This window comes from Bacillus rossius, chromosome 1 (assembly GCF_032445375.1).
Source record: "Bacillus rossius redtenbacheri isolate Brsri chromosome 1, Brsri_v3, whole genome shotgun sequence".
Taxonomy (NCBI): Eukaryota; Metazoa; Arthropoda; class Insecta; order Phasmatodea; family Bacillidae; genus Bacillus; species Bacillus rossius.
This window is the reverse complement of record NC_086330.1, coordinates 212329758-212355609: the sequence shown is the minus strand read 5'-3', so window position 1 is coordinate 212355609 and position 25852 is coordinate 212329758. Positions and strand designations below refer to the sequence as shown.

The window sequence follows — 25852 nt, the reverse complement described above, 5'->3', positions numbered from 1 at the left end:
TCTCAAAGTTAATTAAAACAAAAGTCTTACAAGAAAAAGCAAACGACCAAAACATTACGCAATTGTAGCTCTCCGCGCGAAAGCTATCTCACATTTGATGACGCAAGAGCCAGTCTAGCCCTTATCGTTCTCCGGTTTCCGTACCTAAAAAGTGCCATTTAGTGCTGGATTTACATTTAACTAAACATGGAGCTTGTTATGTTATATTTGCTGCTTTAACTTCATGTCAGTCGTTTAGGTAACACATGACTACTAACGTTAATGGCATTTAAAAAATGCTTGTGTATGTGTGGCTTTATATTTAATGCACCTTTAATCGATTATTTATTATAAATGTAAATACAATTTGCATTGTACTTCCACTTTAGAATGCATATTATAACCTTCATATATATTTATGATTTGTTTAATGTAAGTCTGAAGTTCTCTTTCCATGATAATTGATTGTATTAGGTGACGAAAAACCAAATTAAGTTAAAATTAATTACTATTATTACTATTCGATTGTCAGCATTCATAGTGTACAAACAATGCAGAACATATAACTTACAATGTTAAACTTTCCATTTAAGCCACTTTTGTGCTTTTTTGGAGTAATAGCAACTTATACCATGGAATAAACGGTTTTTATTATTTCCCACTCTCCGCTATGTATCACTTTACCGCGCCTCTGCGAGCTGCCACCTTCGCCTTCTATTTTCGGGTATACACTGAAGGGCGATATTTTTTTAACAGCCACTACACGGCTCTCGGCTATGTGTCGCCTGCTTCCCCCTCTTCTTTTTCCGGTCCTGCTGTCCCTGCACCCCGCGCTGAGACGCCAAGATAACTGCCGGGCACAGTAGGGAAGGGAATTTTTCGGTGCTTTCAAGTGGTATAAAGCTGTATTTTCAAACCCAGGAAGCGGCACTTTCAGGAAGGAAAAATCGGTGTTTTCATATTAAGTAGGGATGGGACGAATCCACATTTTGGTCGAATCCGAATCCTTGTTCGAATCCTCAGTGTTTGTCATCGAATCTCGAATCCCAGTCCCACACTAAATTTCACATGTTATTAAAAAAAAATAACATGTGTATTTATAAAATTATAAAATAAGTGCATAGTGTATACACCTGATATAAAATAGATAAATAACCTCAAAAACCACACACGTAAGTTTGCATCCGTCTAATTCTCTGTTACATTAATCCTTCCTATGTTTTCAATAAAATATGTTTGTATAACAGACACCATTTAAAAAAAATAGAGCTGGGCCGATGCCGATCCACGATCGTAATAATCGGCCGATTTTGTTAATTTTGCCGATCATAATGATCGGCAAAACGTAGCCGATTATTTGAGCCGATCATTGGTCTCCTACTGCAAACTTATAACATTGAATAATTACCTATACCTAACAACTTTCCATGTTTGTTTACGGTACTTTTCGGGAAGAAAATTTGATTATTCATCGAAAAATAATAGGATTTAATAATTTAAAACTAACCACACACGAAAAAAATATACCAATAAAGTAAACAAATACCGTAAGTTTTATAAACATTGAACAGTTACATACCTAAGTATCAATTTCCACGTATATTTACGGTACTTTCGGTAAAATAATTTTCCATTATACTATTTGCAAAGTCATTTATCATTTACGAACCGAAAACTATGTATTTGTTTACCATTTACGGTTAATATTACCGGAATGGCGAATGGCGACTGTTGTTTAGGTTGGTTATGTGACGCCAGAGATTAGAGTGACGCGCGTCGCGCGACGGAATTCGTACGGATTAATGGCGCTAGTAGTTTTGTGGTTAGTAAACAACTACTCTTCGGGAAATCATCTATTTAGTTTTTTCTCGCTAAATATGGCCTATTGAAAGTTTTGTTTAGCGAAATTAATATTATTATCCTGTTCAGCGGGAAATAGAGGTTAACTTTCTTTTGTATAAAAACCTGGTTGATGAAGAGTTTTGTTTCCCACAGTAGAACCTCGTGAATCCGTGACGCGCTAATACGGGAATCGGATAATCCGGGACGATTTAAAAGTGCAGAAAATAAAGAGAAGCTAAAATTGTCAGCGCTTAAAATTAACGTCACGCGGGCCGGCGGCCGGCAAACAATGCAAGCCATCGCGTGGGCCGCCAAAATCTGCAACGCTGTTTGTACCGACCCTTTGTGTCGCCCCCCCCCCCCTTACAACTGTCACATTTGTCACTCTTTAAACTTGAGGGAGATGTCCTGACTTCTGCTTCCGGTCTCCCGTTTGTTCGAATGTTGTTTCACGTGCTGCTGAGTTACTTTCCGCCCGCCAACGCACGGCAGGCGCCTGGCGAGTGACGTGTCTGTCTGGCATTCGGCTGGTCGAAGGGGGTGAGGGGGGTGGGGAGCTACCCAAAATTTATGTGTACAAGGTCAGCACGATCTTATCTTTCTCTCTTCGGCTGCTGTAAATGACAGTGAACTAATGGCTAGGCAGTGCCGTATTTTTTTAAGCCGAGACAACAATTCGAAGGCGGCCCTTACCGTTAACCGATTATCCGGGTTTATTATTATTATTTTTTTTTTACAGAATTTCAATTATCCGGGCATCGGCGGGTCCCAATGAACACGAATAATGGGGAGTTTACTATTTTTATCCATCTGCTGCCAAGGCGCAGTAAGCCTCGGGAGATGTTACGTCACATGACCTTGGCCTTAACCCAGCTGCACGCTGGTGTCTGAGAAGCTTGACAAGACCTTCCGGGCTTACCTGTATAATCGCTAGTCCGTGAAATTTATGTTGTGATTTTTAAGTAATCATGTCAATGAAAAGTAGTTTTGTCTGGGAATATTTCACCGTTTATAGTGATCCGTCAAAAGCAACGTGTAATCAGAGGTACTTGAAAGGCTCTAATCGGCTCAGAAGATCGGCAAGATCGGCAGCAGATGATCGGCATCGGCATGATCGGCAAAATAGGTGATCGGCCCAGCTCTAAAAAAAAAGTTAAGTTTTTTTTCTGCAATGTTATATTATTGAAGGTTGGAAATGATCTAGTAGTTATGCTAATTGACAAATGCAGCGTAGTTTATCTTATGTTTGTGCTATTTCCGTTACCTTTATAATATTGTTTAGGTATACAATTTTCTAGAGCTGGACGAACCTCAGTTCTCTAGTTTCGAACTGAATCGAACCATAGCAAAAAAATTTCGAACCGAGACGAACCAAACCTCATACAGAAATAATTGTTTGGAATTAAAATGAACCGACCACCAGCATTTTGGTCTTTAACTGAATGGTGAGAAAGAAAAGTTCTCCAGCCATATGTAAAATTAAAACATATGGCTTAGCTTTATTAAATTGCAAAACATTTTATAAGTTAAGTTTATGCAATAAATAATGAAGGAAAGAAAACAGTTTAGAGAAAATCATTTTGCATTTAATTTCTTTATATATACTTTTAATTCATGAAGAAGTTCCATCTTAATTTCAAAAAGACTAGGTATCTTCCTTTTTCAGTGTACACTAACCTTCATTGAAAAAAATATATTATTATAAAGATGACGAACATTCAGCATAAGGCCACATAACATTTTTAATAAGTAAAACTTTTTAATACGACATTAAAAAAAAGTCGAATGTGAATTAAGTTACCTATCTACATTACAAAACCCGCTGACTGCAGTTGCTGTTTTCTTGGAAGAATGCTGCTCGTCAGAAGAAACTTTAGACATTTTTTGGGGTGGTTCTGGGTCATCTGGGTCGTCATTATCTTTTCTCCATTTAGAAAACTTCAACGACGTAAGCCTGCTCATCGCAAATCACCTCAAGAACAATAATTTTGTTAACGTAACGTAAGTAGTGTGGTTAAAGTAATTTGCGTCGGAAAAAAAGAAAACACGAGAAATAATGATGGCTGCCGCGACTACGCTAGTCAACTTAGTACCGTACTGTAAAATTTACTGGACTAGTACTTTTAATACACAAGATTAAATTAATATTTTCAGTACCTGACTGTTATAATCAAAAAGGCCAAAGAAAATAAATACATCCCAGTAATTTAAAATAGGTACGTAATTTACGTAATCATTTCCTACCGCATTTGTCTTGTGTTAACTTGATCACGTTAGTTTTGCCGAAATACGAGAGTTCTCGTACATGCACTTTAGTTTAACGTATGGGTTACGCAATCTTTGGTGATTTTACAACACTTCTCGTACACGCACTATAGTTAAAGGTATAATATACAATACCTTTGGCATTTGTACGATAGTTTATATTACGTAGTACGAGAAATGCATACAAAAATCTCTAAAGTAAATAAAAAACAAAGCGCGCCTATATGAAAAAAATTCTATGCGAGTTATGCGACAATTAATAATTTTTTTTGTCTGCACTTGAAACTGTTGCGGCGACGATTATGCGATAAAAGTAGGATTATTACATGTAATGGAATTTTGTTGTGCTGTTTTGTGAATGGTCTCAAATGGGGGTTAGAAAATTAGAAAAACGTAATTTTTTTAAACGAACGTTCAGTTTTTCGAATATATTTTATGAGGTTTCGAACCGAGCCGAACGTAAGGGTTCGGTTCGGTTCTAAATTTTCGAACTTTGCCCAGCACTACAATTTTCAATTACTACCTAAAACTCTTAAAAACCCACCTCGAATCCTACCACGAATCCCACCTCGGATCCTACGAATCCTCGAATCCATAGGATTCGGTATATTCGACGAATCCAAGATTCGAAAATCCCATCCCTAATATTAAGTGTTTTAATGATTCCGCAATAGTTTTCTCGTGATGTATAAACAATTTTAACCTTCTGATGCTTCCAATATTAAGTGAATTAATAAATGGGGAAGTGTGTTTTTAAACTGAGGAAAGAATATAATGCATATGAAAACCTAGCAAATTCAGTAACATTTCAGTTATTGCAAATAATTACTAAAAAAAAAGTTTAAAAACTACACAGACAACCCTTAGCAAGTACTTGTAAAAATAATGTAATTCACTGAAACACTTGGCGAATAATATTTTACCTTTAACATAATGTCTATGTCTGAGGAAACAGCAAAGTTTAACTTTAAAAATAAATTGCAGTGAACATTTCAACATTTTCTTGTTTCAAACGATGACGCTTATCACTTACAATGTTGTTGTAGTTAGAAAAAAACATTTCACAGTCAACGTTAGCACATGGTACCCAAACAGACTGCCAAGCAGCACGAGCAAAGTCAGGATGGTTCACTGAAACCGCCATAAGGAGTGAAACAATGTCAACAGTTTGGTTTTCACTCAACTTTGTTTGCACAATGAACTGCAGTTTTTTTCAACTTTTTGCCGAGTTCGGGAGAGATGCTTTCGAGCACAATTTCTGAGGGATCAAATACAGCAACATTTTGATAAAATTTCTGAGAAAGATCACCTGCCTTTAATGACAGGAGTTTTGTTGATGCATGTGATGCTGCTGTCACCAAGGCAGATGTGATTTTCCCTTAGAAGACTGTTTTTTCACAAGCAATCAAGAGCTCATTTACTTTCTGCCCAAAGTTTCCACTTGTAGCAAGCTGCAAAACCTGCTCTATTTTGCGGATTTCACCACTGAGTGTGTGACTGCAAGGATATGATGACCCTTCCAGTTTCTTGATAAGGTGTACAGTAGCCTCACACACTTCTTTTACAAAAACTACCTGGATTTTCACACAATTAACATAATCCCTTGATGCAGTAGAGAAGTACTCTACTCCAGTGTTGTTGATACAGGAAATTTCATCACTGGTCAAAAATTTAACAATGGCCTCAAGATTGTCGGCGAGGTAGGAAATGGAGTCGTACCAGGAAGACCACCTTGTCAACACTGGCATTGGAAACAGGGGAATGTCCTCACCTGGGAACTTTTCATCCAGAAACTTCTTAAACAAATTTTTTCTCTTGCGTGTGTTTAAAAATGCTGACTTTACTTTGGCAAGAGCCTTCTGAAGCTCAGGGAGGTTTTTTCCAAGCTCATTTACAACTAAATTGAGCTTGTGAGCCCAGCACTGCACAATAAGCACATGGTCGGCCATGATGTCTTTTAGTGTGTCAAAACACTTTGCCATGTATCTGGCCGAGTCCGAAACAAGCGCTAACACGTAGTCAAAGTCAATATTGTACTTCTTTAGAGAATCCAAAATAGCCCTGGAGAAGTTTTTGGCTGTTTCCAGAGTATGGAAATCACCAACAACAGTATCAATTTTGTCACTGCTATCAATTACTTTAAATAGCACAACAAATACACAGCTTCTTCTTGAGTCCATAGTTTCATTACACAGAATTACTAACAGTTTGTCTTTCACCTTTTCTCTTACTACATCATCTCTCTCTATTGCTGCATTGATGGAACATGCTTTTATTTTAGTACTCTTAGACAAGGAATGGTTAAGGCTCGTATTCGGGTCACAGATTTTGTTTTTTTATTTAAAGTTGAAGAAAGGTTATAAATTTAAATTTTTTGGCGTGCCCTTGTACACTCTACTTTTTCATGTGTTTCCCTGAGATGCACTGAATGCGCAGTGGGTAATGAACCAAAGAAATGTCCATTATGTTAATTGATGTCAAAAAATTCAATAAACCCTCAATATCACAGCAATAAACTAGAAAGTCATCTTCTTTAAAGAATTTTATTAATTCCTTCTCTTGAGTCCTATACAAAGAGAATGAAACTCCAGGTAGTAGAAGGCGTTTTGCTTTCAATCTTGATCCATGCAATTAAGCAGATCCTTTGTCGGATTTAAGTCACGAGTTAAATCGTTAAATTCATTTTGAGTGAACAATTTTTGCGCAGAATTTTCTTCGGACTTGTAACCATCATCATTATTTTATTCATTTTCTGAACTGCTTTCCTGTACAGTTTCAAGAACAGGAGGTAGAACTGCGACAGGAAGAGAGATTCACAATGTATAACTGGTCGTGTGGCCAAAGGAACGTTCAGATATGGTATGTCATTAGTTTTTGCATTGTGACCTTAAAGGTTAACCATACAGAAATATCTTTCGTTAATATGATTTTGTGGCTCCTTCCAAACCATTGGAATTGCAAAGGGCATTGATGTTTTTTTGCACCATTTTTCCTACACAGTCTCAGTCCCTCGACACATGTACGTCATACCTTGTGCGGTGCCCAGTTTTTGTATCGATTACCAAGCTTTATGCCGAAGTAAGAATAAGACATTTCTCACAAAATTACTGTCTTGTCTTTACTTAGCAGTTACATAACTAACACAAATATAACAGAATGTTTGGGTTATTTAAACACATACAGGAACTCATTTCTCTAATATAGCCTCACACTACAGCATGTAAACAATGAATTACTGTTTCCGTCCTAAAGTCAGCTTGGTGTAACAAGTGTTGCCAACTATCCCCTGTTACGAAAATAAAATACTAAAAAAGTTACCTCAATTTGAAAAAAAGAAAAAAAAGTACGTGATAGGAAAAAATGGATTGCAGATCTGGAATCAGCAAAAAAAAAAAAAAAAACTTTAGAAACACCTTTGATCAGAGAATCATAGAAAATCATGTTGCATTGTGTAATTCATCATTACACGGATGTTATGAGTACGCCTAGTTAACAGTTGTCAGTGTTCTTAGTTGGAGGTTCTACTGTACATGATCTCAAATACAATACTTTCCCATGTTTAAGTTTTGAAATTATATTTCAGCTGTAAATTTTTCTAACCAGCTAAACCACCCTCAATGATCCACATTGGCTTAGACACTAAGAGCAGTCATACAGTTGTATTGATCGACACCCGAATCGTAAGAGATTGATGGAGTGAATGGGAGTATTGTCAGTCAGCTCTTCCACTAGCAAAGTGTCCGCGACCACCTCGGTACCAGCAAAGAGGACTACTCACGACTTGAACTTGACGGGGGAGTGCAGGTACTGGAAGAGAATGAGGAACTGCAGCAGTACGTAGCGCCGGAAGTTGGCGTCGCTGAGCTGCAGCTCCAGCAGCTTCTGGCTGGTGAGGAACTTGGCGAAGTAGTGCTGCTTGCCTACCTCCGCCACGGGCAGCGAGTGCTTCAGTTGCAAGTGCTCCAGCTTGAAGCTCTTGAAGGCCAGCAAGACACTGGATGCATGCTGTACACACAAGCAAAGAGCTCACCACTCACACTGCTAGTGATACTGTTCACAAGCGAACCATTTTCCATGGGGAGAGCAGGGTCCATGGGCTATTCAATAAAACAAATACAATAATAAACTAGAAAATCAGTATTTAAAAAATTTAACCCTAGTTTAATACGATTAGTTACAAATTTTCTTTAACTCAACACCTTGCCCTCATTTTATTTATTTTTCCAATTTGGAAAGAGGGCATCCGTCTCCTCTTTACCCCCCCCCCCCCCCCCCCCAACCAGCTCAATCCACAGCTCTATCGATACACACATGGGTAAATGTGTCAGTATTAGCCAGAAAAAAACAATTCAAGCAAAAATCTATAGTAAATTACTAAATTTCAAACAGTAAGTGGGTTTGAGTTGAGTTATTGTAAATTCTAGAAGCAAGGAATTTTGAATAAACACCCTCTTCTCATAGAACATTTCTTTGCTCAGAGAAATTTCTTTCCAAATTTCTTGTTCAATGCAATGCTAACAATTATCTTGTAGCATCAAGAGTAATTGATTAACCGAACAATCATCTAGTACACTACATGCTTGTAAAGAATCTATTTGATTTGTTTAGCAACATTTGTCTTCTTAAATTATTTTTACATTAGTATTTAGCTCATAAAACATCACTAAATAAATACATAAAACATACAATGAGGTAACACATTACTAGAGACACGGAAATTTCGCGAATCGCGATATCGCGAAATAACACCGCAATTTACCTTAATTCGCGACAAAACACCGAAATCGCACAGCATCGAGAAATAAAACTGATAATAATGAATTAGACCACCCATGCAAGACATCGCGAAAAACAAGTAAACACGACGTTGACGGCACATCGCCATTTTTCTAAGTTTCAACATGGCCGCTTTGCAGTAGTGATGGGTCGTTCGTTAACGATTCGTTCAAAAAGAACGAATCTTTGAGAGAAGGAAATCTTGCGATTCGTTCGCGATGTAAAGAACCGGCTCTTTGAGAGCCGGTACCTTGAAAGATTCGGAAGAACGAAAACGCAGAGAGAACGAGGAGGGCGGAAAGGAGAGATTCGTCGCCCGGCTGCCGAGCAGAGAGGACGTCCTGAGGAGCTGCTCTACGAGACCTTCAAGCCACAGCGTGGAGTGAAGAGTGGAAGAGAGCAACAAGCTGTGTCTGCACTTTTTAGTGCCGCACAGCCCGCAGAAGCCTACCTGTGCGCTTCTCAGCGCACAGGGGTAACAGTTGTGCTGTTGACTCAGACATAACAGCAATCAGCAGCACTGCTTACACCCAGGGTGCAGCACCCTTTGGCCTAGCCGCGACCCTGGCTAACTGAGTCCCAGGGAAGCGGTCAGCGGGTGAGGCGAGTGTGGTTAGGCTGTCACCGACACTGACATCTGACGCCATGGACACTACACCATCAGCGGCCGTACCGAGAGACACTGGCGACGGCGAGTGGCAAACAGTGCCGGACAAGCGCCTTAAGCGACACCATGACGCAATGGACGGCCAGGACGAGGGCCCTCAGCCCCCTGCGCCCGCGGCAGCGACCGATCAGCCCGCACAGGCAGCGACCAAGCAAGGCAGGAGCCAAATAAAGCCACTGTACGCGATTGTGGATGCGACCCACAACTACCCGGCAATCTACCGCGCCCTGAAGGGGTCCCTTCAGGACAAGTTCACGGTATACAACCGTGGCCGCGACCAACTCCAGATCCAGACCGCGAGCGTGCCCGAGTACCAAACCGCGATTAGGGCCCTTAAGGCCATCGGTGCCCAGTTCTCTGTCCTGCTGCAAAAGGACGAGATTCCAAACAAGTTCGTGTTTCGGGGAGTCCACAGGGAGACCCCGACCGAATTCGTGACCGAAACATTCCAGGACATGCGGCTGCCCGTGCAGTCGTTCTGGTTCCTGGAAAACAGGCACACGCGCCAGAAGTGTGATAAACTAGTAGTCGAAGTCCCTCAGGCTTGCGACAGTGATAAAATTCTTGCAATCAGGGAATTCGCGGGAATGAGCATACGCGTGGAGAGCTACCGCCACCCGGAAGGACCGAGTCAGTGTAGCAACTGCCAGCGGTTCACGCACGTGGGTAGGGGCTGCAACTCCAAGCCAGTCTGCCGCTGGTGCAGCGGCCCGCACCGCGCTCCCGACTGCCCGCATGGGGGCCATCGCGAATACGTTCGCTGCGCGAACTGCAAAGGGCAGCATGCAGCCAACTACCGGGGCTGCCCAGTCTACAAGGCTGAATCGCGCCGTCACCTTCCGCCACAGACACGACGCGAGCGAGAGCGGCAATCAAAATATGACATGAGGGCAAATCGGCGTGCTGCAGCGGCAGCACAAACACCGCCCCAGCCACAAGGCCCCTCAGGCCAGCAACCTGGCAACCCGCGCCAGTACTCGGGCCCACCGGCGCCACCCAGGCACTGCCCCTGGGGCCCCCCTGCGCCCCCCCAACTGGGGCAATACTTCCCCCAGCCAGCACCAAACAGGTTCGCGCCCCTTGCGCAGGATCCGAACTACCGAGAAACAGAATGGCCAGTCTGTGCCAACGACTACTGGCCTCGCAGACAGTTCCAGGGCCAGCCCGCGCCACACTTCAAAAAGCACCCGAGCGGCCACAAAAATGGCAAGAGTGCTGCACGCAAGCCGCGCGACACACCTGCGCCTCCCGCACCGCAGGCTCCGGCCCAACCACGCAGAGAGCCACAGAAGGCCCCCCCTGCACAGCCGCAGCAGGCCTCACCTGCACCTGCCGACACAATGGCAGTTGATGCCGCCCCGGGGACGTCATCGGCACCCCAGCCCACCCCCGCGCCCACACCAAAACAACCAGTGCTGGAGGACTTCCTGCAGGTATTGGAGCAATCCGAGACCTTCAAGTCAGACCCCAACCTGGCAGCGACCATCATGCCAATGTGCCAACTCATGGCCATATGGTGCAATCCGCAAACGGAGCTGCCAGATAAAATACAGGCCACAATGGGCTTCGTAAAGCTACTGACTGCTCGCCTCAATGGCAGCAAATAATTCCGGACCGTACCAAACGCAATCGGCCGGAAATACTAATAATAGTCTATACAAAATCCTTTTCTGGAATGCACGTGGAATTAAAAATAAAATATCAGAATTTATTCATCACCTGAATAACTTTAAAATTGATATCGCGGCAAACAATGAAACATTTTTGCAACAAGCAGACCGACTTACTATATTAAATTATGTCATCTATAGGCACGATCGGGATAACGGCGCCAGACGCGGAGGCGTAGCTCTAGCTGTGCATAGGCGCATTAAACATACAGAATGCCAGCTCCCACAGTTTCCTAACTTAGAAGCTGTAGGCATTAACCTGGTCATTAATAGACAACAAGTTAAAATAATTTCCATATATGCTAAACCAGGCCGATCACTTACCGTGGCAGACCTGGAGGCTTTATACAATGTAGGGCCGTGTTTCCTGGCTATCGGGGACATAAATGCTAAGCATATAGAGTGGAACTGCAGGCGCACTACAGCGAACGGTAGACTGCTCTATACGCACCAACTTAATAGGAATTACCATGTGCATGCTCCCTCAGAGCCTACTCATGACACAGGCCAAATAAATTCTTTTCCTGACATACTGGACATGGTTATTAATAAGCGTTTTAATACAGGTTTCGAGCTGGAAGTGGTGCATGAAATGTCCTCAGACCACTTCCCAGTTCACATTCTATTCGACAATGCGAACACAGAAACCAACACGCCCCGCAAAACTAAAGACTATCACCGCGCCGATTGGAGGGGCTTTCAAAATCATTTAATACATGCCTTGCCTGACGCTACAGAGCTTAATATTACAACAGGCAATGAATTGGAGGCAGCGATAGCTGACCTCACAACAAAAATACAAGACGGGATAACCGCGTGCATACCAGAAAAGGAGATTAGGTTAGAGCATGACGAGCTGCCAGCATACATCTCGCAATTAATAGCACAAAAAAGCCGCCTACGTAGACGGTACACGAGACACAGACAGGCCGAAACCAAGCGCCGAATAAATGAATTACAGACAGTAATATCGGAAGAAATAGAACTCTGGCGCGCCCGCACATGGGAACATAAAATTTCTAAACTCAAAATCCAGGACAATAGCGCCTGGACTATGACGAAACGCATACTTAATAAATCACAGAAAATTCCTCCCCTACAAACTGACACGGGAATAGCTTTCAAACCCGTGGACAAGGCAGAAGCCTTTGTAAAAACACTGGAAACCGCATTCCAGCCACACAATCAGCCATGCGACAGGCAATTCACTGCGCAAATATACAGGGAATTGCGTACTAAACTACAACAGCCAGTGATAGCCGAACCGGCTCCCACTTTCACACAAGAAATAAAAAGGGTTATAAAATGCATGAAACCTCGAAAAGCCCCCGGAAACGATAGCATCCAGGCTATCATCTTAAAACAACTTCCAGATGAAACACTGGAATATTTAGCTGCGTGTATTAATGCGATTTTAAAATTGCAACACTTTCCCGAACAATGGAAAGAGGCGAATGTAATTGTCTTTCATAAACCTGGGAAAGATAAAACCCTCCCGCAAAATTACAGACCAATAAGCTTGTTAAGCACACTGTCAAAAGTAGCCGAACGTATAATTTTACACAGGTTAAATATACACATAAGAGAACATAACATTCTGCCCAACGAGCAGTTTGGTTTTCGCGCAGCGCATTCCACAATACAGCCACTATTTCGCCTCACAGAGGAAATAACTAGCGCATTCAATGTCGAAGACTATGTAATTGCTACATTTCTAGATGTTGAAAAAGCATTCGATAGAGTCTTCCACGCAGGCCTAATATACAAATTGTATGAAACAGGCTTCCCTGACTGCTACGTAAAATTAATAGCATCATACCTGGCCAATCGAACATTTAGAGTCACCACGGAAGGCACTAAATCCACACTTAAACACATAAATGCTGGTGTACCACAAGGCAGCATTTTAGGGCCAGTATTATTTAATGTGTATGTAAGCGACATACCCAAGCCAGAGCACCGCCTAGTGAAGCTAGGCTGCTATGCAGACGACACGGTTCTGTACAGCAGATCACATAACCTGCGCCTAGCTACGACTAGACTGCAAACCGCGCTAGATACAATGCAACATTGGTGCACAAAATGGCGCACTAAAATAAATACCACAAAATCTGAAGTAGTAGTATTTACACGAAAAAATCTACCGCAACCAAATAACAGGCCACAGCTAACCTTGTTTGGCGAAAATATACCGCACAAGGACGCAGCTAAATACTTAGGAGTCATCATGGACCGCAAACTTCTATGGCGAAACCATATAGACACCAAGCGCGGCCAAGCATATGGGAGAATGAGCTCACTCTACCCAGTAATGAGTAGGCGCCTGGGAGGCACTGTGTACAATGGCTTGGCCCTGTATACCGCCCTCATTCGACCCATAATTACATATGCAGCCCCTGTGTGGGCCACAGCAGCCAAAACACATCTACTAAAACTGCAGCGAATACAAAATAGATGCATTCGTATCGCCACAGACGCCCCCAGATACTGCCCAGTAGAGGCACTCCATCGGGAAACGGACATGGAGACATTACACGATTTCTACATTCGAACTACACAAACATTTTACGATAAATGTGCGACAAATCAAAACCCACTTGTTTCATCCCTCGGACAATACGACCCGGATGAAATAATTAAGTTTAAGCGACCGAAAATGGTACTCGCGCACCGACCACCATAGTGACCTGTCATTGGCCGGACCCTGCGGCCAATCACAGCGCGCATACGCGGCCACCCGGCCACGCTCGACGCAGCTTACCCGAAAAAGCGGTACCCCGACCAAACGGTTGCGGACCGGCGAGAAAATTCTGCCCTATGCTTTAGCATAGCGAGGGCAGGTCGCGCCTTCAAATTACACAAAAACACTAGTGCACTTCACACAAGTATGCTGGCAGCTATCACACACATCACAACTAATTTTTAAGAGTACACAAACCCGTAGAAAATAAGCGTAGGAAGTTGCTGCTAGGGATTCGCAATGAAGGAGTGGGCAATTTCTCTAACCGACCGACTGCCTTTTGCTGGCGACAGGCGATCTGAAGCTATGTCCTCTCCAGAGTTTGTCCCGACACATCAACTTGCGGGCACACTATTTAAATTAATTATTCGTAGCTATCGATGCGTAGATGCTGTGATAATGGGCTAAGCAATGACGGACAAACTAATTTCTCTAAGTGCCGACAGCCATTGACAGCCATTGACAGGCGACCTGAAGCTATAGTTTCTCCGGAGTAAGGCCCTTGTCTCAGCTCGCGGGTAATTAACGTAATAAAAACATCTAATGCTCACACATGCGCTACAACACATGTCATTTAGAATTAGGAAACAAAATAGTATTAACTTCAGCTGGCTGGCAGCTGGGGGGAAACGACTAAGTCGCCCCCAAAAAACCAGTGCCCCTAAACACCACAAGCGGACACAACCGTCCAAGCGCCCAACCCCCGCATGGTAGACTCTTTCTACTCTGACCAACTCTTCTTCCTGAACCATCCTTCTGTTCCTGTAACCAACCTGCTTGTAATTAATGCATGAAATTTTGCATCCCGCATGAAAGTGCCCAGGGTTTTCCCTGTGTCTATGCAGGTTTTACCTGGGCCCAACTTATCTAGTTATAGTCTAGTATTTAAGAAGGGGAGTTAGTCATGGCGCCAATTGCAGCCATGGCTGGCCAATCCCCGAACAAGCACACGATGCACGCTCCCTTGTCTGCATGGCTTAAACCCAGCATGAATAGGCGTAAAGGCTTCGGCCTGGGACGCACCTAGAGTCTTCCCTAACCCAGACCCTCCCAAACAAAATACACTTAGTTTTAGTTAGGTTAGGAAAAAAAAAAAATTTGAGAGAACGAGAGAACGAGATGAGAGAACCGGTCACGCGCCCGGTCTGATTCGTTCGTAAGATTCATGACGTCAGGAGTCTGAAGAATTAGTAATCACAGCGTGCGCATGTTCACAAGAGCAAACGATAACTGATCAAATAAAATAGGGTAACATGAAAAGTATCTATACCTGAAAATGTCAACTGTTAAGTAGTGGTTTAAAATTGCTTTTTCACATTCACATACACAAATTTGGAAATAAAAAACTAAAAAAAAAACAAAAAAACAAAAAAAAAACCGTATGAATTAAAAAATAACAGGGAAAGTAACTACAAATGTTCACACTTACCATTTTTGGGTTAATTAATGTACTTCATTTGTTTCTCTTCATACTGAATTGCAGTAGTATTAAATTTTTGTCTTTTTTCTCTAAATGTGTTGGTCTACATGTAAACACTTTACTGTCACTAGAGTGTAAATAGCATATATATTAAAATTTGTAACTTAAAAAGTAATAAAATATAAATAATCTTGTTTCATATACGCAACTGTGATTCACTGGCTACGGAAAGCAATGTTCAAATTCAAATACAAAAACACGTACGTAATACTCTAAAGGATGAACGAGTTACGACACCTGATAAAAGAGCCAGATCCCATACACAGAAAAGAACGAATTGACCGAGATGAACGAATCGTTCTGAACGAATCATCTCACGGTACTGATCCAAAAGAACCGATTCGGTCAAAAGATCCGTTCTGCCCATCACTACTTTGTAGTAATGAAAGTAAATAATGATTTACAGTATTACCGTCACGTAATCATTACAATTTGAAACGAAAGCAGTAATTGCAATCATAAACTAATTAAAAAGAGAAAAATGTACCTGAGCATCAACACAAAGTTAATAAAAAATACCGGCGATGTTTTCAACACAATATAGCTGCCATGATTTTCAACCCGCTGTATTTACACATTAATCTTGTAGAGAAATATAAAATTTTAATTCTTCCTTTCATGTTGAACAGTTAACAACCTCATGCTTTCAACTACGTTTGACTGGCTTGGCAACCTACTCGTTAGAGCTGTAGGTGTAGCAAACCGTATGTATTCGGTACTGACTGAGTAACGGGTGCGCCATCTAGTATGGAGTAACGAAACGTTACACACGGCTGGATTTCGTTACTCGCATTTTTCGTATGTTTTACGCATGCGCGCGCATATTCGATGAATTTACGTTACAAAGAACGATGTTTGTTTATTAAGTATAATATGGAAATTTGTCGTCCAAGTTTTTTACTGTTTATAAGAAAGTATTTTTTACAAATTAGAAATATGTATGTTTTTTGTTATTTATTATCGCGTATTTTCACGTTTTTTGTTGTTTTTATCTTAAAAGAGATAATATAATAAAACCGCTCTAATGAGATTTAATTGTTTCTTGGTTAACAAAAACTGTTAATTATCAAATATTGTTAATTGTTTATATTCTATTTATTATTATTTACGTGATGTCATACTGTACGCGTACGCAATACTACTCGATTCGTTGCTGCAACATAACATTGCATGTTATGCGGTATCAGAAGTAACGAGTAACGTAGCGACACGATAGTAACGAGTACTAATTGTTATAGTAACGAATACATACGGGTACACTTTTTTTCGTTACTTTTACACCTCTACTACTCGTAAACATGAACACATGGCACTACGCCGATTGATAAGCAAAATCAGTGACCTTTAACTGCCGTAACTACACTTCTCAGCAAATGCAATACGACCGCAGAGCAAGTGAATACGGCGTCAACGGGACAAAGAACAGCAGCAAGAAATATTAAAAGAATACTAAGTTGAGACATGCCGTGCCGAGGCAGCGCCCTAGGCGACACCGGGCCGTGCCGAGGCAGCGCGCTAGGCGGCACCGGGCCGTGCCGAGCTGTTTCAAGCCTACAATTTTTATTTGCCAATAGTGTTGACTTTAGAGTGCAGTATACGAGTATACGCCGTGCCACTATTATTTAGCCAAGCAAAACTTGTAGGTCATAAAACCATTCTCAAAAGTTAAAGTAAACATGAAAAACCAAAACAGCGAAATAAAACCGAAATTTGATTTTTTCAAAACGAAATTTAGGGAAAAATAAAACCATTTTTACGGGACTCTACACATTACACACTACTCATTATCAACCAAATAAGAGACACTAGAGGTGCTATTTGTTGCAAAGATTGTACAGATGTTAAGGCTATCCATATCTAGCTCAGTTGGCTTCTGGTTGGGTACACCTCATATGGAAAGTGTAAGAAATATGTTAATGATGAAAAGGGGAAGGGAATTAGTACAGAAGGTAGGTACAGGTGACGATAAGGACTTAAGTGGCACAGATAATACGCAGAAAGGCTAATGATGGGCTTCAAGAGTATATTGCACCCAAACCACTTGAGTACCTGCTTGGTGCTTGTACACACACCTATTGAGCCATGCCAGAGGTTGAAAGACAGGATTCAAGATGTTAAAAATATTAACACTTTGAAGACAATACTAGGACGTGATGAACACAGGGTTTATGACAATCAATAGCCACTCATATTCTTTACAGCAGATTTCATTTCTTTTAAGCATGTATGCTTTCACTGAATATGATTGCGAACATGTATTATGTATTGTATCAAAAACATTTCAAGCAGTCTAATATGCAGGAATAATATTAACTTTACTAAGAATGCATTAAAAATAAAAAGGGTTATTGTTCTTGCATACAAATGTTACAAGTTATACTTATTTTTTATATAATACTATTATATTAATAGTTACAAAAATCATTAAAATTTGGTAACATAATATTTGTAATAGATGAATATTTTACAGTAAAATGTAATGGTGTGGACACCCATTACAGCAACTCCTAGTTGCTACAATGTAGCCCGCACCATAGCAACAAATGGTAGAGGTCTGTAAACTCGTCTAGTATGACCGGCACCTAGTGAAAGTGAGCCACTGCCCAGTCGGTCACTACACTTACTGCACAAAAAGGAAGGCAGTTGTGACTTCACCCCAGGGAGAGGGCTCCACCAGAAGTAAATTGAGTTGTAAGCGAGACTCCGAGTGAGACTCTCCTAGTCCGGCCATCCAGGTCTCGTTGCGCTACGCTTATGGAGCCTTCTGCGTTTACAAGAATTCGCCACTGTCCGATGCTGTTGTCATCACCAAAGGAGTGCACAAGCTAGTAGCGAGTATCGCTGCACACGAAGAAGGTCTGATGAGTCAGCGAGAAATGAGAGGAGTGAGACAAGGAGAGTACAGGGCAAGCAGTGAGTAAGCAGGTGCTGTCTCAATCGCTCTATCTGCCACTTGACAAGAACATCATTAATAAGCTTTTAAAAAACACTAAATTTTTGTGTAAATCATATGCTATGATGCAATCAATGTTAGTAAAACATGCACCATAAGTAAAGCAACATCATAAACAAATAAATAATTGAATGGATAAAATCTGCTTAATAGTTAATACCTAAAAGAACTAATTAAAGTACATGAAAAAACTGAACAAAACGAGAGCCTAATTTTTAAAATATAGGTGAACTTACCAACAGATATGATCAATTGCTTTTGATTACAATTAATAATTTTTTTAAGAAAAGTCACATGAACATACACAAGTTCAAAAAAAAAAATAATGTGGAGTCTATATTGTTTAAATATACGGTAATATTATTACATCATAGTTTTTCCTTAAATAAATTAATAAAATTCCGAAAATACTTCTTTAGAACATAAAAATGTTCCTGTAAGTACAGTGGCGTAGCGTGCCATCTCGGCGCCTGGGGCAGGAGACCCATTTTGCCGCCCCCATTCTATAGGTGCTTAATTAAAATTAAATTTCACATGCAATGAGATACCTTTTATTGAAGTTAAAATAGGATGAGCGGTTTTACAAGCGGATTCTACGGGCCTTATGAGCAGCGAAGTCAGAAATAACTTTGTCAAAATCAATATTAGCAGCCAATTCTTGTTCAATCGACAATATAGCCAAGTTTGATAGTCTAACGGAGCTCATAGAAGACCTGAGGTAATTTTTTATTAGCTTAAACTTCGAAAAACTTCTCTCACAACTTGCAACACTAATCGCCAAAGTCAAATATATACGAATCAAGATGACTATATTTGGAACCGAAATTCCGAGATTCAGTTTTTGAATGAACTGGAGGAGCTCCAGTGGTCCTTTACCACTTATATCTTCCTCTGATTCAGAACAGGCAACAACAACAAACTGCTGAAGACGCTTCCGCTCCATCTGAAACTCGTCCTTGTCGATGTCTTCTAATACATGGGAAAGATCACACTTGAACTTGCTGCCCAAAAGTTTCGCTGGCTACTTGTCCGATATTTCTTGATTTTGCTGGAATCGAGTCGTCATTTCTTGAATGATCTTGTCGAATGATGCGATAATCTCTCGACGGATTTCCTGTTCGTGAGACAAAGCTGCATCTTCAGAAGATTCATCGCCATGCATGCGTTTTTTCCTGCGAATTCTTCTCGTTTTGAGTTCGATTCCGAGTTTTTCGCAGAGAGTCTTAGCAAAGTCAATTGCTTCTTGCACGAAACGGTCTCTACTTTCCACTAAGAGGGTTTTCAAAGCGCAGAGTTTCTGAGCACACTTATCCACACTTAGTCCTCGTTGCTGCAGGTAAATCTGTGCGTCATCTACTTCAGGTAGCACTGCAGCCCAAAAGCCAAGAAAAGTTAGGAAGTTAAATTACTGCATGGCTGTCAGGAGAAGAATGGCTCCCGATCTTGTTTCGGAAGTTTGAGATGAATCTGTTAATTGTTACAGTACCTCAAGAACTACCTCAAACTTATTTTTAAGCATCTTGACAGCTACATGTCTAGCGCTCCAGCGCGTTTCAGTGACTCGTTTTACTGCTTGACCTGTGACGGCAACCAAAGCGTTCCATCAAACAGTTGATGCGGAACAGAAGGCAAACAGCTTCTCCAGAGGTCCAAAAAAGTCACGGAATCCACTGATTCAGAAGCAGCGTGTACCCCAGCCAATTTTAGTGAGTGGTTTGTGCATGCAACGAATATAGCTTTCGGATTCAGTGCTTTAATCCGGGCTTGAACTCCATTGTGGATCCCTGAAATTGTGTCAGCACTGTCATAAGCCTGTCCTCTCAGATTCTGTATGTCCAGTCCGTCTGATGTTATCTTCGCGATTATATCGTTGCTGAGATCTTCTGCATTTTTTCCTTTTGGTTCGAAGAAGTCAATGAAAGATTCTACCACGGCGACTTTTTCTCCTTCGATATGTATGTATCGCAGAACTTGGCTCATTTGGTCATTGTGGGAGATGTCTGGTGTACTGTCGAAGATTACATAATAATATTTAGCTTCTTGAATACGACGGATGATGGTGGATCGAACTTGCTGTCCCAGTAAGTTTATAAATTCATTCTGGGTTTCTGGAGATAGATACGAAACTGAGAGTCTTGCTCCCAGCTTTATCTTTGTCAGGTGTTCCATTAGAAGAGGTTCGTATTTAGCTAGGAGGTGCACTAACTCCAGAAAGTTCCCGCGATTGCCACTATCATCTCCTCGAATGTCTTCTCGATGTCCTCTGAAGGCCAGATTCTGTTTGGCTAAGAAATGGATAATATTCAGCAACCTGTACAGTACATCCCTCCACTTCTTCTCCTCACTTTCGAAAACTTCTTGTTGTTTCTGATCGATGGTTGCTTTACAGTTCAGGTGAACTTCCAACTCCTTCCATTTCAAGAAGCTCTGTTCATGGCCCAGGCTATTTTCATGGTCTCCTATTCTTGGATTTAGCTTCCACCATTTGTTGAATCCTTCTTCAGATGCGAAGTTAGAGCCGGAATTGCCAAACAGCTTGCAAGAAAAACAATACAAGAATTGCTTCAAAGGCGAGTACACCATCCATGTTCGGAGAACCTTTTCACCGTTAGATAATGGTTTGTAGAACCACTCTTTGGTTAGTTTTCGGGTACCGCCTTTCGTTGAAGTCCCTGAGCGAACAACATCGGCAAATTTGGAATCAATGTGCTGTACTGAGTCAGATCCGCGACGTACTAGAAGCGTTCTTACTTCGTCGGTCATAGGAGAAGGCCAGCAACCTACATCGTCGAGATTCACATCTTTGATTTCGGCAGGAGCAGAAGGCACGATTTCAATTATGTCTTCTTTGGCAACATTCACTTTTTCTGCAGGCTTATGACTAGATGCTTGAGGTACTTTTGATGAGTCGACTTGGTCTTGACCCTGCTCTGTGGTGGGACCAGAACTACTTCCAACTGCGACGGCAGGTACGTCTTCTTCTTGTACCTGTAAAATAAGTTATGTATTCCCATGAATATTGGCCGGAGGACACGTTCGAATTTCAAATAAGTATTTTATCTATCACAAAACAAAAGTGGTTTTGGTGACGGCGCGGTTTGCCGGGCTTATAGGAAAATTTACAAACAAAATTGATTTTGTATGGCAGCAACCTTTTTTAGAGTTTCCCGGTAAAAACTGACTGAGTAAGCCATGTTATAGATGTATTTAAAAAATAAAATGACGAGAAATTTGAGAAAAATCGTTGGTGCCATTTTTGAGCTAAATGAAAAATTATGTTTTCTTTGTATGACAGGTACCATAAATAATCAAGTTATCCAAAAACAAAATATATATATATATATTCCTAGACTACTACTAGATTTATAAAACATCTCCTATTGAAGTTTTAAATTCAAGTAGCAGGACAAAATTCAGTCGTAAACTTAAAAAGATGTACCTTAACTCAATGTAATTTATGTTAATATACTCCATACTTTTTAAACAATAATCAATGTTCAAACAGCTATTAGAGCAATTTTAAGTGAATAAGATTTAATGAACGAGTGTGACTCCGTACTCGCAGACAAACCTAGGTGAATAGGTTTTGCGAGACTAATGTAAGAAATTTTTGTAACTTTTGTAAACAATAAATAAATAATAATAATAAATAACTGGGGTAATTCTAGGCCATGCATGATTCTAGATGGAGGAATCATATACCTACTTACACTGGAATCACTTCCGCTGCTGCAGGATGCCACCGAAGACGTTAACGTGGCTTTCGAACCAGAACTGGAACTAAAATATTTCAGTAATGCACCTTGAGACTTCGCATCTGCTTCTTTCTTAGCTTTTTTTTTTTTTTTGCGGAATTTCGCACCGCTTTCTTTGACTGTTTTCATTTTCAAAACCTAGTTCAAAGATTGGGTAAAGTTCTAAATGTTTAGTTTTAGAAGATTCAACAGTATTTAAAAGATCGAAACACAATCAAAATGACTTTCGTTCCGTATCCGAAACCCTCGCGAAACAAACATACGAGTAAAGCGTGATTGCGTAACGGTACTTCACGATGCACTAAAACAAACAAAGATCAGTACTGTAGCATGTGTGCTACAGCTGCTACCTTTGATAATGTTTATGTTGGCAGAAATGGTTAACGTATTTTATTAATCTTTCGGATGCCCTGGTAATACGAGAAATTTTGGATTTAAGTTTGTTATATGTTGTTTTAAAAAAGAAATTTGTAATTCTTGTTTAGTCTTATTATTTTAAAGTTTAAGATTTTAAGTTATTAAATTGGTCTGGAAAGTTCGAGGACACTACCGAATATGTTGGTAATCGCTGCGCTAGACGGCGCGCGAGCAGAACAGCTGATTGTGTGACGTCAGATGAGACGGGCGAGCGGAGTCGCCTGGTAGGCCCAGGCGGGCGCGCACGTGAAGTAAAACGCGGGTTGGCCATGGTGATGGTTCCACATCGAAATAACTGTATACGTGTGTTCCTTTTTGAATATGAACGGGGTTTATTTATATAATTTAGAACGCTTTGGTACGATGAACGCGAGTGGTTGGCGAGGCATGTGTGAATATCGCGAGGATTTTCCAAGGATGAATTATGTGCGCCGAAATAAACTCCAAGACGGTATGGCGAAGAATTCGTCATATCCGTACAATTACCTGCAGCTACGGTAACGTATAATGGCAAGGGTTTGCCATTAAAAACACTCGTGAGCAAACGAGTGTATTTGGTGACCAGACATCACGACGTCAAAAAGCAAGTAAGTGCCAGCCGTGCCACTGCCCCGTTGACCCCTTTGACCCCTGGTGCGAAACTATAATTTGTGGATTTTTGGGATTTAAATTAACGGACTAATAAAACTGAAACTGGGGTTTTACGTTCAGCGTGTTTCACCCAATCCCTGCCAGACCTAGAAGAAAAAAGGCATCGACCGTTAGAAAATGACTTAACTGAGAAGGGCTTGTAAACCCATAATTTGTAATTTGCTAAATTTTTGGTATATTTATTTGCATGTTAAGGTGTGTCAATTTTTTGCTAGATTTCGCCTATGTTAATTGGTATTTACAGCGGTGATACGCCCGGTGCGTATCTATATTTGTATTTGTATTAATATGTTCTTATATATTTTTAATGCCTTTTTATTATTATATAGCTATTTTTTTATAAGTAGTAATAGGGTATGCATTTTATGATGGATGCGCCGATTTGTGATGAAACGATTTTATTATATATATATATATATATATATATATATATATATTAAATGTTGTCATATAAATTTTGCGTCTTTTTAACTTGCTGCCTCCTCTCACTGTTCGCAACCTTATTAGTATTTTTTAAGCGTGCTATTAGTTTGGGTTTTAATATTTTTTTGGGTTTACCTGCGCTCGCGGTACGGGGCAATATAGGAGTTTTACTGTGTCCCGGTTTGCGGAAGTTGTTGGTTTTCCCTGGGTTAAGGTCAAACTTTACAGTACAATGCGTAGTACTAAATTCAATGAGTGCGAAAGAGAGGCATCGACACGGGCCGACGCGTGAAACAAAAGATTTTGTATGAGTAATTAACATAATAAGGAGTACCGCTCAACTCGGCTCGCGCGCGCCGGGCGGCGCGGCGTGATGCGATGTTGCCGTTCGTATGTAAACAAACAAACGTTATAAAGAGCTCTGTCAGTGATTTCGCAGTTTTTCTTTTAAATAAATATTAAAAAATAGTTGGTGCGCAAAATTTTAGATAAAAATGGAACATTATAGTGTGTCTGACACATGTAATGAATGAATCATAGATCAGATCTCAACCCGCTTCACCGGCGACCCGCCCCCGCGGGCTGCCGCCCGGGGCGGGCCGCCCCCTCCGCCCCACCCACGCTACGCCACTGTGTAAGTATTTATGCTAGAAACAGCGTTTCTAAATTCCTTCTGGTTTCTGAGAAGTTGTCATTTATAGGTTACCCATGCCATTTCTTGGAAGATAGTAGCTGTTTTCATGCATCTGCAACTATACTTTTTTTCTCCGTCTGAAGTCAGGAAAATTTTCAGGAACAAATTTCCAACGTGATCTGCTACACTAAAGAAACTGTTATGTTCTATTAAAAAAAAGGTGAAAGACATTCCGCTAGTACGGTGGAATAAATAAAACCAGGACTACAGCCCTACATCCTCAATCGGAATGCATGGTGAAGAGGTTCAACAGAACTCTTGAAGAACACCTTGCCAAGTTTTTGGCTGAGCATCAACAGGATTGGGATCAACACATCCAGTTATTACTAATGGCATATAGGTCTGCCATCCATGACTCTACTGGGCAGACCCCTGCAAGTATTTTCTTGGGATAGTTGAGGCTGCCCTGTGATGTCAAGTTTGGTCATCCTTACAAGGAGCCGACCAGCACCTCTGATCATGTGAATCGTCTAGAGGAGCGAATGGTGCTTATACATGAAGAAGCCCGCAAAAATCTTTGATTAACGACGAATCAAATGAAGACGAGGTACGACCTTGAGGCTAACTCAACCAGATTTCAGGAAGGCGATTTGGTGTGTCTGTACAACCCGCAACGAAGGAAGGGAAGGTGCCCTAAGCTTCTAGCAGCATAGGAAGGCCTATATGAAGTCTTAAAGCGGCTAAATGATGTGATCTATTGCATCCAGACTGAAAAGAGGGGACAGATGAAAGTGGTACATTTGGACAGATCGAAGGAATATGCTGGAAGTGATGCGTTACCTGTTCGGGATGAACAGGTATAAGGATGGGGCAGTGTTACGAAAGCAGACAGGACTGCAATAGCCGCCAGGTTCGCAGCTGGTTAGCAGCCCCTAACGGCCACTGACCTCACACGCTGTCCACTGATGTAAGGTATGCCAAGAGTGCCTGGCCGGATTACAAGGGTCTTCGCTCCCCCCTCCCTTCCGCTCCCCATGCACAGTCTCACCTCAGGCCATTGTCAACGATCCTTTTAATGTCCTGGGGATTCTGCAGGTTTCCCGGGGTGCCGCGCGGAGTGGCGTGAATTAACACGGTCTTTCTAGACGGCCCAAGGTGACACGAATCTACCAACCCCCCAATTGGTTCCAGAAAGTCTTCCAAGAGTTTAAATGAAGCGATGCCTGCAGTCCGCGAGAGTTCCGAGCGAACAGCCAGAGATGAAGAGGGCAAGTGACCCTTTCTGAGCGAACTGGTCCTATCAGGAAGTGATATCAGTAAGTGAAAGCTTAGCGAGCCAGTCGGGTGTGATGAACAATAGTTAGGGTCAGTACTGTGGTGCAGTGTGGGCGAGTGTGCAAAGAAAGTGGTTAGAGGTGGACTGAAGAGCAAGCCACTGTCGAACCAATCTCCAGTGGAAAGTGTTAATGTTTAAATGACCAGACAAAGACTAATTGTTGTGGACAGAGATCTTGAGTGCATTAATTAAATTTATGGTGTAGACCAGTGGTTCCCAACCTTTTGTGGTTCATCTCCCCTTTCTGGAGGTTGACAAACACCT

General features: G+C 41.4%; 1 protein-coding gene across 4 annotated transcripts in view; it reads right to left on the bottom strand.

Annotated features, from left to right (window-relative positions):
- Window positions 1–25852, bottom strand: part of LOC134527270 (THO complex subunit 1) — a 259110-nt gene that overhangs the window by 169637 nt on the left and 63621 nt on the right. For all 4 annotated transcript variants that reach the window (XM_063359798.1, XM_063359801.1, XM_063359800.1 and 1 more), the window contains one exon: window positions 7865–8091. In XM_063359798.1, coding sequence (XP_063215868.1) covers window positions 7865–8091 — 227 coding nt within the window. The remainder of the gene's footprint in view (window positions 1–7864; window positions 8092–25852) is intronic.